This window comes from Aspergillus brunneoviolaceus, assembly GCF_003184695.1.
Source record: "Aspergillus brunneoviolaceus CBS 621.78 unplaced genomic scaffold BO95scaffold_80, whole genome shotgun sequence".
Lineage (NCBI taxonomy): Eukaryota > Fungi > Ascomycota > Eurotiomycetes > Eurotiales > Aspergillaceae > Aspergillus > Aspergillus brunneoviolaceus.
The window spans coordinates 54,945-69,654 of record NW_020290810.1 but is presented as its reverse complement, the minus strand read 5'-3'; the positions used below and the strand labels follow the sequence as shown (position 1 = coordinate 69,654).

Genomic DNA, 14,710 nt, shown 5'->3' with positions numbered 1-14,710 from the left:
AGAAATCAAAATTCGAGTGCCTGGGGATGCGCCTAAATTCTTTGAATTTCAAAACGTTGAGTTGGACTTGACAAGGAAAAGAAAATTGTGTAGTTGCCTGACTCAGACGGGATGATTTGCACTTGCCGTCCATGTTGTCACCATTGGCAATTTGGTTACGTGGTACCCGACGCAAGAATGATGGATAAAATTGAAATTTTGATATCTTTCCAGTGACCGTGAGACCTGTCGCCGACACTGGGTGATTGGAGAAAACCCCCGAAGTACATTGGTATATAAACGTGGTGGTGACGTAATCATACTCATCCACTCGAGACAGTCATAAGCCATCAATAGGTACACGAACGCCTGTCTAGAAACCCCCGGGAACAAAAAAAGATCCATGAGAAGGTAAAAGCAAAGAGAAACAACAAGGGAGGGAGGGCTGCCGTTGTGTGCTGTGGTATTCACTGTTTCAAGTGACACCGTACACACGACCATAATCGGAGCAGCGCGACGGTGGAGGCGCATCTAGCGCCGACTCGTGTTTCTTCCTAACAAGGGACCGAGGTCGTCGTTCATCGAGACATGTACAGAGAATCGCTCGATTCAGTACGAGGGAAGATCCGAGTGTAGAGAGAGTCGCTAGATTCCGATCGAGGGAAGAAGCGTTGCTGAGCCTTGGAAATGGTGCGGTCGGTATACACACCCTTGGCGGCACCCCTTACGACGGTTTCCAGGTACTCCCTGAAGTCGGTAGGGGTGAAGTCGGGGTACAGTTCCTTGGAAGTCACATAACCCAAGTATTTGGCATATTCCGGCGTGTTGTCGCCCCGTAGACCCCAGGATAGTTGATACTCGGCGAGATATCTGGGAATGAACTTGATGGGATCGAACGGATAGGTTTCGCTAGATTGGCGGGCTGCGAGCACTCGGGTGTAGATGGTCTCTTCGGGAATCTGATGATTATGACGTCAGTCGATGTCGTGGCACGAGTAGTGCTAAAGAGCACTTACATAGTTCCTTTGAATCTTCTCCTCACTAATCTCCTCCAAAAGATCGTAGATCTCGTTCTGAGTCTTGACCTCGTTGTACGCCAACACCATTTTGTTCAATGTCCGGTCATCGGTAATGATCTTGGCAACATAGCGACCGATATCCCGCAAATCCGTCAAAGCAATGGGCGAGTTTCCGTCAGCGACGATCTCGTTGTTAGCTGAAGTCATGGCATAATCGATGCGACCAGACTCAAGGCGGGGGTAAGAGAACTGGTACCACCAGCCGACATCGATGATAGTGTAGGGTAGTCGGAGCTGCTTGATGTGGTTGTAGACCGTCTCTTTCTGTGTGGAAGGTTAATCGAGAAGGTAAGATTCGGATGAGCCAGCCAGCATACCTCGTCTCTCAGCCACATGATACCGCCAGGCGGGGCTACTGTGATGAAACCGCAGGGAACAAATCGCTGTACACCGGCATTCTTCGCAGCTTTGGCGAGAGGGATCTGATCCTGTTGTTCTGAAGGGCCGACACAACTGATGACGACATCGATTCCGGTGAGGACGTCGGCGAGCGACTCCTCGGGACCCTTGAGATCACCCTTGCGAATCTGAACACCCCGTTCTTGCAGGGCAACGATGGCAGGCTTCTGGGCCGAGCGAGGGCGAACAAGAGCATGGACTTCCTGTAAGGGCGAGAGGCACGCAATTAGAACCAGGGTCGGGAGCATAAGGCAGGTGATGAACGTGGACAGCATACGAAGTTAGGCTGTTCGAGCAATCCATTCGCAATGGAACCACCAGTTTCACCAGCTGCTCCGACGAGCAGGACCTTAGTTCGAGACATGGTGAATAAGGCGAGTGGCGATTAATCTAGGGAAATTTGGAGGTCGACGGGGGAGATGTGGTACTGGTGATAATGGTAGTAGTAGTAGTGTCCGAGATAGTATAGGGATGGTTGTACGGCTGATTAGGAGACGGAGGGAAGACAGGTTTATGAGGAAGAAAAAAGGAACCTGGAAGAGATTCCCAGTTCGGTTCCTTGCTTATGTATTTCAAGCGAAGCGTTGACGTTTTCCCAGCGGAATGGAGGAGGGTCAGTCGACATTATAAAGGCGGGCGTCCCACTTCTGAGGATGGCCACTGGCACTACTGGTAAGTCTACCCACTTTTCGTCTTATCCAGAAGTGGCCAGCAGTGGGTCGATTGTGGGTGTTTAACTCCCTAACTACGAAATGCGGCCCCCCTCCCCTCCCTTAAAGGTGCATGTAATGACCTGGGGACGGAGGGGAAAGGACCGGATGCTATTTTGGAGAAGCAGCCTTTCTACAGTAAGTTATATGTTCTACTGTACAGTACCTAACCAGCAGCCTTTTTTTTTGTGGGTGGTTGCTGCATGTTCCATCAGATGCTTTTCTTTATTATTTTATTTTTTTTTCTGTGATTAAGACGATTTAAATGTGGTGTTCTCCCGCAGTAGCTAGTTCATTAACAGTTAGTTGACTAGCCAAATGGGCTTGTAGCCTTAGTCAGAAAGAGAGAGAGAGAGAGAGAGAGAAAAGGCACTGCAAGCAAGCAAGCCCTCTAGGCTGAGCAGGTCGCACCACGCACTGGGCAGACAAACAGAGGGACGGGCAGAGAACGTGTGAACTCGCCGCTGCGGCTCACAGTCAGTGGCTCGGGGGAAGTGGGAGTTACACCTATTTTGGTCATTACGTCACTTCACCTTACCTACTCCGTAGTTACTCCATAACTGGCTACGGCTTCCCGGGCAGGGGACTTTGCCCAGGGCTGGCTGACTGGTGACGATAACTGGGGTTTTCCGGCTGGGCTACGTATTGGGTTGGTCTCACTTCTAGTTTCTCTTCCCTCCCTCCTTTCCCCCCCCTCTCTTTTTCAATAATGATTCAGTGCGTTCATCATTATTCCACCACCATGGGAACCATCCATCGCGAACGGCTACACCTCTTCCACTCTCTCACTCCCACTAAAGACCACGTAGTTGTTTCTAGCCTCCCCGTTGAGATACCTAGCCTACTCAATAGTTCCCAGCACGTTCCTCTCATATGAGTTCATTTCCCTATTCAACCGCGCATAATGCGGGGAGAAAAGAATCTTTCGTCCTCTTCCCCCCCCCCCCCCCCCCCCCCCTCTCCCACTCACCCCCCAAAAAAAGACCCCAGCTTTAAAGAACGCAGGAAATGGCAACTCGTCCAATCGCCGGAATCCCCCACGTCAGAGATCTTCGGATCTGCGTGGCGGATTCTGTTTTCATGGCTCTCTGCAACCCTTTGAACATGACGACATGTCCAGTGCCCGTCCTGTTGTTACCTTGAGGACATTTCTGGGTCAACCAACGGTTCCATGGTTGAACACCTCGGTCTTCTGGAAGACTGCGATAGAACCTAGTCAATCGAATTCAACTGCCATTAGGACTGCTGTAGCTGTGATTCTCGGTTGGGAATAATGCGGTCGTTGGCTGCCAGTGTATTTGTGCTCCGCAATAATGGGTTGTCAATCTCGTCTGATCCTCGATCGGGTATGCACTGAGTACTATAGGCACTTATAACTACCTAGTAGTTCATGGGCCGTTTGCATTCGAGGGTGTTCTGTTTTCGAATCAACATCGAGTGAGACATTGCATAAACTCTCGTCTTCGGTGCAAGGATTTCAATCTCTCATAAAGCAACGATAATCACCCTGTAGTCTATTTACATGGCTCAGATGGATATGAATCGTGGCGGCATAACAGGGGTGGGTTGCAAAGCCCTTTATGGTTCTTCGGCTGTCAAGCACACCAGCCTTAACTACCGTCTCCCCATGGCCTCCATTCATGCCCCAATCTAATGGCGCTAGTCCTTCAATTCCCAAGCAGACTATTGCCGGAGTCACTGGCGCAAGCACTTCATGAAAATGTAGGATACTACTTGTCCCCGATGGTCTATAAATGAATCTCGGAAGGTAAGTTGTGCGAAGCGAAGGCTCAGAGACACAAGCACCATGTTGCTCGGATGTCCATATCAAAACGACCATGCCTGGCTAGTGGTGGCACTAATGCAGCAATACTCCGATACTCAGCCAATGGGCCGGAACAAGGCGAGACGGATCCCTACCTCGAAAATAAATCGCACTGGACTAGCCGCGATCAAGCACGGCGAAGGATCGGGATCAATTCTTTACTGAAGACTCTCAGACAGTCCGGAGTCCCTGAACTCTATGCCCCCTCAGTGTATCGTGACTCCGGGGAGGAGCCGTCGCAGGTGGTTTGCTGGAGCATGTGAGAATCCCACCACCACCATCACCACCACCACCCATCACCTATTCTTTCGATCTGCAGGCCCATGACGGCGCCTTGGGCCAATTGTAGGTTACTCCACCCGCACACCAAATGCAAGCCTGCAGCCGGGGTACAGTAGTAGTCGTTCTAGTCTTGCAGATGGACGAAAGTCGGTGTGTGACCAGTGATCGAGTCAACCGTTGTTTGACCCTCGGGTATTGGAGGGAGGGAGCGAGCGAGCGGACGGCAGAGCTCCGGAATGCATGATGCCGCTAGGCGGGAGGGGGAGAAGGGGCTTAGGCTGACGGTGTGCAGTAGGCAATTCTCTTAGGGGCGCTTACGCTGGGGGCGGGCGGACTTGGCCGTCGTCCTCTCTCAAACGGTGGGGGAGTAAGGTTAGTTACCTACCCCGATTGTATTTATCGCCCACCCCTTACAATCTGCACCATCGATACTCCGTACAGGATTGAGAGATGGCAGGGACTGGGAAGGACTCAATTCGTTCTATTGACCGGGACGAACCTTCCTATCATTATCCGCAGTGTCGTCAAAAAGTACTGCGCCTCAATTCTGAGATGTCCCAACCGTGTTTCAACGCCGTGTTTCAGGAAAGAATTGCGCGTACCACGATCCTGAGTCGTCAGGAAGCTGCCATGACACCTCAATTGAACCCGAGCTAGTATGACAGTTTATACTTCTGTCCAGTGTTGTCGTCTAGCTCCACGAAGTCTTGTAATTGATTCATTCCGGAGCACGGCAATTCATACCCCTCTTTGTTGAGCAGATCGAGTTGTGCCTCATTATCTGACTCTCGGACATCATGGTAGGCAAGCCTAACATGATCCACACGCTGCTATGGTCATCTATATTGTGGTATAATGGGCTCGCATCAACCTAGCACCGCTCAAGGTCATCCCCATTGGCGGCTGCTCCATCCGTACTGCAGACTCCGCGGACCGATGCTCCGGTCAGCGTCGACTGAGCGCGAAAATTGGGAATGTATCACTCGTGACCCTGCTTTCTGAGGAACTGAGCCTTGACCAGAGTATCTAGTCAACGAGCAACCTGGGTCAAATACGCAAGTACTAATGAGTCATTTCAAGCGCCTCCCACGAGGGACATGCATCAATGTGGCATATCGAACTGCAGACGGAAACACATGGATCACCCCATACTGTGCATCGTGGCCCGATCAACACCTAGTGATCCAAAAAAGCTAATCACTGCAGGTAGCCAATACCGTGCTAGTCCTCGAGGGAGCTCAAGATAGCCCGCACTTGGCGATCAGTGCCATTTTCTTAGCTTGTATACTCATAGATAGGTTCTCAAGCCACGGAGCCAACTTCGGGCTCTACCTGTGGCGGATCTGCCTAGACTTAGGCTTGGATAGTCTATTTAGAGTTTGACTCTTCAACTCATATCCCGAGAATTGTGGCTCTATACAGGCAGGGGGACCCTCCCTGGATCTGCACGCCCATATGGACTGGGTTTAGCTTGCCATGTGTGGTGGCGAGGGAGGGTCGTCTGCGTCTTACTAGACTTGCTCCTATACTGGACTGTAAGACGCAGTTATCAGACTCAAAGGCCGCAAGATCAAGTTCATTTGACAGTGGATCGATCGGATGTTGCTTGTGTGGTTACTTCCGTCTCCATCCCCTGGAAGAACTCTTTTACGATTCCAGCCTTCTTTCTGACCAGTGCAATTCTCCCATGGTGTAGAATGATATTAGCATATTCAATACAGCAATACCGTGGCCTTGTCACTCTCCTCGTATGTTCTATCTTGTCATCTCGGGAAGGCGTGCAAGGATTGTCCAGAGAAAGAGTGAATCCCAGGTTGTGAGCCATAGCCTCGTCTGGCCAGTCAGTCTAAAGCCATTCTCTCGAGTACCTCTCATGATACCTCAACCTGAGTCTTGAGCTTTGGGCGTGGCAGCTTCCACACTGGTAAAAGAATATCTTCTGGGAAGTAATGAAGCTGGACTTTGTATGTTGGTTGTCCACAGCAAGTCAGAATGCAGCACAGGAGAATCTAAAGATAAAGAACCAACTGCTTGGAGCAGTCTTGACGACTGCTATCATGCTTCCAAGGTAGCTTACTTATACCGAGAGAGGAGGCGAGATGAACAACCACCAGCCGGACTGGAATTACCCCAGATTTGCCCACCCCCACGCGGGGTCGTTCTTCTCCACTTCCCCGCATTCAGTTGCTACTTCATCCATCGTCTCGAGGATCCCAGCACACAGCATTGTTTTTCTTCTCCTGAAATCAGCTGCCATTCTCAAGTCTGCCAGCTCCTACACATCATCATGCCATGCTCGGCTTTACTCCGAGATCTATTTCCCACGTATCAAAGCCATGCTGCGGATGGCTACCTACTGAGTCTCCAGACGGAGAATGACCGAGGTGCAAAAGTTAATGCTCATGGATGATGCACTATCTCTGTGCGGATTGGATGATAAGCTGAAGAACGCATATCTCCGCACAACTGACAGGACTACTACCCCCACGTTCGATGAACGATCATCCAATCACCAAGGTATCAGGTTCCGAGCAAAGTTTGTGAGACGGGAGATAGAGCTCACTATAGCTCTAGGCATGGTATGAGACTCATCCACCAGGCCTTTTATAGGGACCCAGACATCTCTTCCTCTTCCTTCGTCACACCTCGGCTATTACTCTTGAAGCTCTCTTCAGCCTACGGAACAACCACAAACACCCAATTCAAATATGGGCAGTAAAGCCCAGACTGAACCCAGTTCCGTCCATGCAGAGAACATCGCCGATCTACCTTCAGATACACATGATGAGAATCATTTCCAGCCGGGGTGGAAGCCGAGGACGCCGCCGGATGGGGACACTGCCATGGCTCTCTTCAACGACCCGGATGCCCTTCATGAAGAGATTGACCCCGTAGAGGCAAGGAAGTTGCTTTGGAAGATCGACTTGATGATTCTTCCTTACCTGGCCGTTTGCTATGCATTCTTCTATATTGATAAGGTGCGCACGGCCCATTTATGCTTCATCGGAGGTTGCCTATTGCTCATCGATGCTGCATTCAGACCACACTCAGTTATGCGGCCATCTTTGGTATTCAGGAGGACCTGAATCTCCATGGCACCCAGTACAGCTGGCTGTCGAGTGTATTCTACTTCGGATTCCTTGCATGGGCCTTTGTGAGTCCGGACCTCCTTGGAACATTGATGGCTCATGCTAATGTCGGGCTAGCCGACCAATTTTCTTATGCAACGCTTGCCTATAGGTAAGGCTACATGTCTTCAATTGGAATAAATAGCTGATAATGTTGCGTAGGCAAATATCTTGGTGCAAACATTTTCATGTGGTAAGGCAACCTCCACAACGTTCGTTCGCTGATGTAGCTCACAGCTAATGTTCTCGATCCAGGGGAATCTTTCTCATCATCCAGGCAGCTTGTCACAATTTCGCCACTCTTGCTGTCTTGCGAGCCTTGGGGGGCGCAGCTGAAGCTTGTGCCGACCCAGCTTTTATGCTTATAACGAGCATGTGGTACACGAGACGCGAGCAGCCGGTACGAATCGGGTTATGGTATACGGCCAACGGTCTTGGAATTGCCCTGGGTGGTCTATTGGGCTACGGGATAGGGCATATCAGAGGAGCGCTTCCTTCGTGGAAGTACGAGTTCATTGTCATGTAAGAGAGGGTTGATCATTGCTAAGTACCATTTTGCATATGCTGACTGGACACGTGCACCCCAGTGGCTGTCTCTGCTCAACGTGGGGTTTAGTGATGTTCTTCTTGCTTCCTGACTCGCCCGTGACAGCGCCTCTGCTTAGCAAACGAGAGCGTCGCATTGCAGTCGAGCGCCTCCGAGAAAACCAGACTGGTGTTGAGAACAAGCACATCAAACTGCACCAAATTCGAGAAGCCTTCCTAGACTACAAATTATACTTCTTCTTCGCCTTGGGCTTAGTCTGTAAGGTCTCCATCCCTCGACCGTCTCAACCCTGGCTGACCAGTGCCATCTGTGCAGGCAATATACCAAATGGTGGAATCTCCAATTTTGGAACTCTCATCATCAAAGGCTTTGGGTTCTCTACTCTCGTCACGACCCTCATGCAGGTATACATACTCCCCTTCTTTTGAATGAGAGATCATGTTGCTCATTATTTAGATCCCCTACGGAGTCTTGATTGCCCTATCGATCTTGACATGTGTCTATCTCAATGACCGGTTCGAGAACAGGCGCTGCCTCTTCATTGTTATCTTCCTGTTGCCCAACATAGCCGGGGCATTTGGTCTTCGTTTTGTGCCCCAAGATCAGAAAGTCGGTCGCTTGATCTGTTACTATTTGACGGGACCATACAATGCAGCATTCGTCTTGGTCCTCAGCATGCAAATCGCGAACACAGCGGGTGCGTACCCTGCTTGCAACTTCTAATCTTCAGACTCCCGAAACATAGGCTCATGGCTGATGAACCCGAACAGGCCACACAAAGAAAGTCGTCACCAACGCCGTGCTGTTCCTGGGCTACTGCACCGGCAACATCGCAGGTCCGTTCTTCTACAAGACAAACCAAGCGTAAGTTCGCTCTGCACACCACACACAAGACCAACCCAAACTCACCTTGAACACACGTCGATATAGCCCAACCTACGAGCTCGGAATCTGGTCCATGATCGTCTGCCATCTGCTCGAGGTTGTCCTCATCACCACGCTGGGTTTCCTGCTTCGCTGGGAGAACCAGCGCCGCGATCGGATCCAGTCTCAGACCGAGGGAGGCTTGGAAGGTAGAGATCTCGACTCGACGGCTTTCATAGACTTGACGGATCGGGAGAATTTGAAGTACGTCCTGCCGCTTCGTGTTTTCCTGCATTTCTTAGAAAGACCTGCCCTTGTTCCTTTCTTTTCTTGGATGCTCTTCCTTTGATGATTGTCCTCTGCTGATATGGATTCAGCTTTCGGTACATATACTAGATGACGTGGAGACGGTGCTTGGGTTGGAAGGTGGTGTAGTGTGCTTCGCAAGCCCTGCGTTGTGCCTTAGATATGCTCATTGCTATATGCTCAATGCAGACGACCGTATCCGAAACGTATGCAGTGAAAACAGCATCTGCAAAGTCTCCCATCCTAGACCAGGACACCTCTCATGCTGCCTAAACCTGAAGAGAAAAAAAAAAAAAAAAAACCAAGAGAAAATCCCAGATCTTTCGATTTGAACTGTATCCGAAACAGAAATGCAAACAAGAAAAACACCCGGACCTAAGATCCAATATACACATGCTAGTTAACATAAAAATACATTCGCCCCAAATCATGCCCGTTGTCGCAACCTCGAGAGCGTCCGAGTCATCAAGCCCACCCCAACAGCAGTTGGAACCGCAACAATCACCGCTTCCGGTTGTCACCCATCTTCGCACCAGTAAGCGCTCTCTTCTGTCTAAGGTAGTTGGCGACCAGATTCTCCACACTGCCCATATCATGTCTAGGCTGTCTGTTGTGCCGCGAAAAGAAGATCGAAATTAGCATTCCCACACCACAAACCTTCCCCCAAGAAAAAGAAGGAACAAATAACGCACCTGAGGTAATACAACCGCGCTCTACGCTTCCGCTTCTGCGTGCGCTGCACGATCTCCACGCTCTCAACGTTCGGCGAAAACACCTTGACCGACATCTCGACGCCGACGCGCGTCAACTGGTTGCGCATCAGCACCGAGGTGTCGGCGCCGCGCAGCTTGATGCTCAGCACCACGCCGGCGAACGGGTCGCCGTTCTTGAAGGTCACGCGGATGATGTCGCCGGGCTTGACGCTGCGCGCGTGCCGCCGGTAGTCGAACAGCTCGCGCCGCTTGCCCGACGGGTCCAGCTTCTGCAGTTGCGTCTGCGCGATGAAGTCGATCGGATCCTTGCACTTGGGCTGCGCCGGGGGCGGGTAGATCTTCATTTTCTTAGGGGCTTTTTGGTGGGTTGTTGTTAGCATTGGGGGGTTTTTTTGGGATGCGTGTTTCCTTCCCCGCTAGCTAGCCAGCTAACCAGCGGGGGGCGGTTTGGTGGACAGGTAGGTGTAGGCAGAGACTGTACCGAGATTAGGTCGGAAGCGCTTCGGTATTTGATCGTGGAATTGTTCGGGCAATTCCTTGGGGAAGGGGATCAGGGCTGGTTTGGCGGACCAAGCGGTCGTGAGCATGCGGCGGCCGGTGGTGTTGACGGGCGTTACCCGGGGCTTGGTGAGAAGCGACCGGAAGCAGCCCAGCTGCTGCAGGATCGAGGAGGAGTTCGCCATGGCGAGATGTGCGAACTTTGCAGCCGTTCTTTGCTGGGAATTCGGGGGAAGAGATCGAATTGGTAGAGTCGACGGAACACAACTTGATGCTGAATCGGAGAGAGGAATTCGGACCGGCAGAATTTCCGCCCTTTGCCTGTTTGGGTCGTCCGCCCATTTGTTCAATGCGGGAGATTTTCTGCCGTCGCCGCCGCCGCCGCTGCTACTTTCACGATTAATCGGGAAGGGAGTGAGTGCATTTGCATTTCCATTTTATCTTGAAAATCCTCAATTCGGAGTTTGTTCTTAGCGGCTTTGGGGAACGTGTGCGCCTCTTTATCTCGTTGTTCCGAGTCAATTCCAGTTTGTTGGAAATTACGAATTATCTTCCTCCTCACGGAAACGTCTCCCTCACCTCAATCCCACCACCACCACATATCGAAATGGCGCAGCTCGCCATGGGCAGCAGGCTATTGCGCTGCCAGAACGCAAGTACCCTCGGTCAAGCCGTTGGATCTTTTTCACAGAAGCGCACGTACCTCACTAAAGGTATTGCAACTGATCCTTTGCCCAATCTCCCCCGGATGACACAAGAGAAACCGTACCCTACGAAAGTAACCCCAAGCTAACTTCACCCTCCTCGGACCAGTGCCCACCTTCAAGCGCGCGCCCCAGAAGCTGAAACCGGGCCTCAATAAATTCCGCGATGAGGTGTTCATCCCGCTCAACCTGACGGAGCAGCAGAAGCTCCTGATCTACCGGAAGAAGCACCAGGGCACCCTGGACGAGCACCCGGTGACGGTGGCGATCAGCGAGAAGGAGGAGTACCAGCTGCGGCCGATGGAGTTCACGGCGCAGCCGCGCAACGCGGAGGCCAACGCGGTGATCCGCCGGATGCGGTCGGCGGAGGACTGGAAGGTGCTGCCGGCGTTCCTGACGGCGCTGCACCAGGTGAACCGCAAGCTGAACATGGAGATGGTGGTGCGGCGCGCGGGCCGCAACAACGCGATGCTCGCCATCCTGGAGGCGGCCAAGGCGAAGAGCACCGGGTTCTCACTGCGGGAGCCGCGGCTGGCGGAGAAGATCTTCTTCGAGCTGCACCTGCGCGCCCAGGCCGAGGGCTTCAAGGGCCCCGAGCTCGACCGCCTGCTCTCGCTCGCCGAGGAGTTCGTGGACGTCATGTCGCTGCCCCGCCACGCCAACCGCCTCCTGAGCCAGGACGCCCGCCGCCGCCCCGCCGTCATCGCCGTCCTGCTCGAGCTCAGCGCCGCCCGCGCCCTCGACCGCTTCGCCGGCAAGGACGCCGACGGCCTCGTCCGCGCTTACAGCGACCGTCTGCTCGCCAGCTTGGAGCACAGCTTCCACCTGGACATGAACCCGCCCCAGATCAAGGTGCCCGTGGCCACGAACGTCGCGGAGAACGCGTCTTCGTCCGAGAACCCCCTCGCGGCGGCCGAGAAGATCCAGAAGAAAGAGTACCGAAACTACCAGGAGACCGAACTGCGCCTGGAGCAAAATGTCCCCATCTTCCACGCCCTCCGGCTGGCCCAGAAGTTGCCCCTCAGCGCCACAACTTTGAAGGCTTTCCAAAAACACGAGCAGGCCCTGCGGCAGTGGATCAAGATCCAGAAGAATGCCGCCCCAACGTTGGCCCGGCAAAAGCCCGGACGGGGCTCTCGGCAGGTCGCAGCCTTGGTTAATTGATCTAAAGCCAAGATCGTTTTTGTCTAATTTGCCGCCAGGCTTGTCTATGCCTTTTTTTTGTACATTACCATGATCTTTTCTCAGAATCGCTCGGAGCTATATTGTGTATTCAAAAATAGATGCATATCCCTTTCTTCAATTCATCAACATACGGAGCCTAGACTATACTCATAAAATCCAGAGGCGTTCATCACGATGCTGGTGCAAAAGTCATTCTGTGTCGCCTGTGCAGCATGGAAGACATAATGCACAGGGAAAGGTGGGGCGATGCAATGCATATAGTCAAAAGCCCTCAGTTCATAACGCAAGAACGCTCATCCTCCGCTTGGCAGGTAATTCAGGCGCAGAGCTCCAAGGTGTTGTCGTCGCGCAAGCGAGCTTGCACGGGTAGCACTGTCTTACCGGAGACGACCGAAGGGCCGGCTACAGAAATCTGGGGAGTGCGTAAGCTACACGCGTCGATAAGAAGGGTACGGAGTTTGTCTGCGCTTACCTGGCCCTCTTCCTTCTCAGAACCCTCCGACAGCCCTGTCAAAACGACCTCGACGCTGCTAAGAGGCGCACCGAAGTGGCTGGCGCCCTCGAAGCGTCTGTAGTCGAAGACGTTGGTCTGCGACACGGCACCGGCAATTCCAGGTCCAGTCAGAGCATACACAATACGCGCACCCGTGAAGAGACGTAGGTCCGTCAACTGCTCGAAGTCCAGGCGAACCTCGGGATCGGCGTCAAACCGGTGCGAGATGCACAGAAGACGCAGTCTGTCAAGAGAGAGCTCAGCCATGGGCCCAACGTTGGCAAGCTGACTCAGTAAGCCGTGGGACGGCATGTATCCAGCATCCAAGCTTCGCACCTGGATCCAACGCGCGAGGGAAGATACGGGCCCGGAGTGAGGCTTCATGAATTTGGTGTGGTAATCAGACATGGTGCGAGACGATGCAACAATAACCGTCGGAGAAACTCCTACAGTCGCAAGAGCAAAGTCCACGCTTTCGCCGGCTACGGAGTTGACGGCGACAGAAGCATTGGCGAACAGCGCAGCCATGATCTGGCACAGGGGGTACGATCGAGAAAAGGAATCGATTGAGAGAACCACGTCGTTAGGGCCGAAACGCTGTTGACGGGGGAGAGAGTACAACAAGCCGGCGATTCCTGAGGCCAAGTTCTATCCCTTGTAGTTAGCTACCAGACAGCGTCAAATGACAGATGTGAGAGGATCTTACCTCCGGCTGGTACTCAATGAAGTCGCCTTGAGAGGACTTGGACGGCCAAACAGTGGTCACAGAAGGAGTCGGGGTGCTCGGATCATAGTCGGGTACTTCAAGCCAGGCCAGCTCTTTCTTCTCTTCCACCAGCTCGTGCCAAACGGTGACTTCCAACGTCCCCTTCACGTCCTGGGGCACATCATTCCAGTCCATGTGTCGGCTTCCGAGCTTGGCGACCCAAATCACTTGCGACAGCTGTTTGTTATCCTTGGCAACGAATGACAAGTCGAGAGACCCAGCTTCAGCAATCAACGCATCCGCTTGCGACTTCTGCAGTAGCTCCGACAAACTCTCCGCCTTCAGATTGTGGGGAATAATAACAATTTTGAAGTCATAGAAAGCTCCAGCTACAGCGTTGTTAGCGATAAATCGACGGCAGGATCGGGGAAGTGGAGGCCAAACCGAAGATAGCAGCCAGGAGTTCAACCGAATCCGTCAAACAGACCGCCACAGTCTTTACCTTGGAATCTCGTAGGCGGGTTCCGATGACGTTGATTTCCTGAGTGACCTGATCCAAGGAGTGTTCAATCGCCTTCTTTCCAAGCACAGTATAGATCTTGCCCTGCTTGCCGGTCACAGCTCCGTTATCCTCCACCGATCCGCGGACAGCAGTCTTCCAGACATCCCGTAAGTCACCTTTCCGACCACTGGTCCATTTGGGAGCCCCGGGGTCCTTGACGTTCAGTCCCGTGCGCAGAGGAAAGCCATGCGGAGTCTCGAGACTTCTATACGGAGCAGATTGGCCTGGGTGCCGGACGGGGAATGCGCTCGATTGCCGGGCGAGGAGAAAGGGATGTATATCTGAGTCTTGCGATGTGACGAATGAATAGATGAGAAAGGCAACAATACCACCAGCAATCACAGTCGAGGCTATGTTCCAGTCGGCCAGTAGCTCCGCCACAACGGCGTCTAGTTTGGCGACGATGGACGACTCGGAGTCCATTTCTGAGGTTGAAAATCTCTCAGATTTGGGTGTACATATGCCAGGCACAAGATTTAAATGTATAATTAAAGGTTGAGGTGAGATGCGAATTGGTAAGATTGGAAGAGTGTGGTTGATGGTGAGCTGAGAGCTGACAGCTGACTGCGTTCCTTACGTACTAAGGCTACCTCATTACTGGACCACTGGTAGGCTATGATGCCAGATGTGGGGAACGGCAGCGGGCGCGTGTGGGCGGGCGGGCGGTAAAGTAAGTTCGATAGAAAACTTCGCCGCCGCGGCAATGGCGCTTGTGGTTGCCCATTGTGAT

At 52.5% G+C, this 14,710-nt stretch overlaps 6 protein-coding genes across 6 annotated transcripts; 3 read left to right on the top strand and 3 right to left on the bottom strand.

Annotated features, from left to right (window-relative positions):
- Positions 1–261: 261 nt before the first annotated feature.
- On the bottom strand, positions 262–2,113 carry BO95DRAFT_272037 (aromatic alcohol reductase). The gene is made up of 4 exons (XM_025581591.1): positions 1,735–2,113; positions 1,376–1,660; positions 996–1,322; positions 262–938 (listed from the first exon to the last, which is right to left on the bottom strand). The coding sequence occupies exons 1-4, from the start codon at positions 1,819–1,821 to the stop codon at positions 558–560; spliced, it is 1,080 nt and encodes a 359-aa protein (XP_025437888.1). The 5' UTR covers positions 1,822–2,113; the 3' UTR covers positions 262–557.
- A 1-nt stretch (position 2,114) lies between these two features.
- On the top strand, positions 2,115–2,461 carry BO95DRAFT_272092 (uncharacterized protein). Its single transcript, XM_025581593.1, has one exon. The coding sequence runs from the start codon at positions 2,210–2,212 to the stop codon at positions 2,420–2,422; it is 213 nt and encodes a 70-aa protein (XP_025437887.1). The 5' UTR covers positions 2,115–2,209; the 3' UTR covers positions 2,423–2,461.
- A 4,521-nt stretch (positions 2,462–6,982) lies between these two features.
- BO95DRAFT_398476 (putative MFS allantoate transporter) lies at positions 6,983–9,225 on the top strand (the record flags this gene model as incomplete). Its single annotated transcript, XM_025583804.1, has 11 exons — positions 6,983–7,252; positions 7,315–7,428; positions 7,481–7,514; positions 7,565–7,595; positions 7,658–7,924; positions 7,990–8,207; positions 8,265–8,353; positions 8,406–8,646; positions 8,720–8,813; positions 8,880–9,077; positions 9,191–9,225. 11 exons carry the CDS (start codon positions 6,983–6,985, stop codon positions 9,207–9,209), a joined length of 1,575 nt encoding a protein of 524 aa, XP_025437886.1. The 3' UTR covers positions 9,210–9,225.
- A 246-nt stretch (positions 9,226–9,471) lies between these two features.
- Positions 9,472–10,582, bottom strand: BO95DRAFT_447039 (mitochondrial 54S ribosomal protein bL19m). The gene is made up of 3 exons (XM_025587532.1): positions 10,314–10,582; positions 9,812–10,187; positions 9,472–9,726 (listed from the first exon to the last, which is right to left on the bottom strand). Exons 1-3 carry the CDS (start codon positions 10,513–10,515, stop codon positions 9,621–9,623), a joined length of 684 nt encoding a protein of 227 aa, XP_025437885.1. The 5' UTR covers positions 10,516–10,582; the 3' UTR covers positions 9,472–9,620.
- Positions 10,583–10,711: 129 nt separating this feature from the next.
- Positions 10,712–12,311, top strand: BO95DRAFT_517999 (uncharacterized protein). Its single transcript, XM_025591937.1, has 2 exons — positions 10,712–11,043; positions 11,144–12,311. Exons 1-2 carry the CDS (start codon positions 10,938–10,940, stop codon positions 12,196–12,198), a joined length of 1,161 nt encoding a protein of 386 aa, XP_025437884.1. The 5' UTR covers positions 10,712–10,937; the 3' UTR covers positions 12,199–12,311.
- BO95DRAFT_447036 (uncharacterized protein) lies at positions 12,286–14,543 on the bottom strand. Its single transcript, XM_025587531.1, has 4 exons — positions 13,863–14,543; positions 13,419–13,807; positions 12,692–13,360; positions 12,286–12,631 (listed from the first exon to the last, which is right to left on the bottom strand). The coding sequence occupies exons 1-4, from the start codon at positions 14,401–14,403 to the stop codon at positions 12,536–12,538; spliced, it is 1,695 nt and encodes a 564-aa protein (XP_025437883.1). The 5' UTR covers positions 14,404–14,543; the 3' UTR covers positions 12,286–12,535.
- Positions 14,544–14,710: the final 167 nt, after the last annotated feature.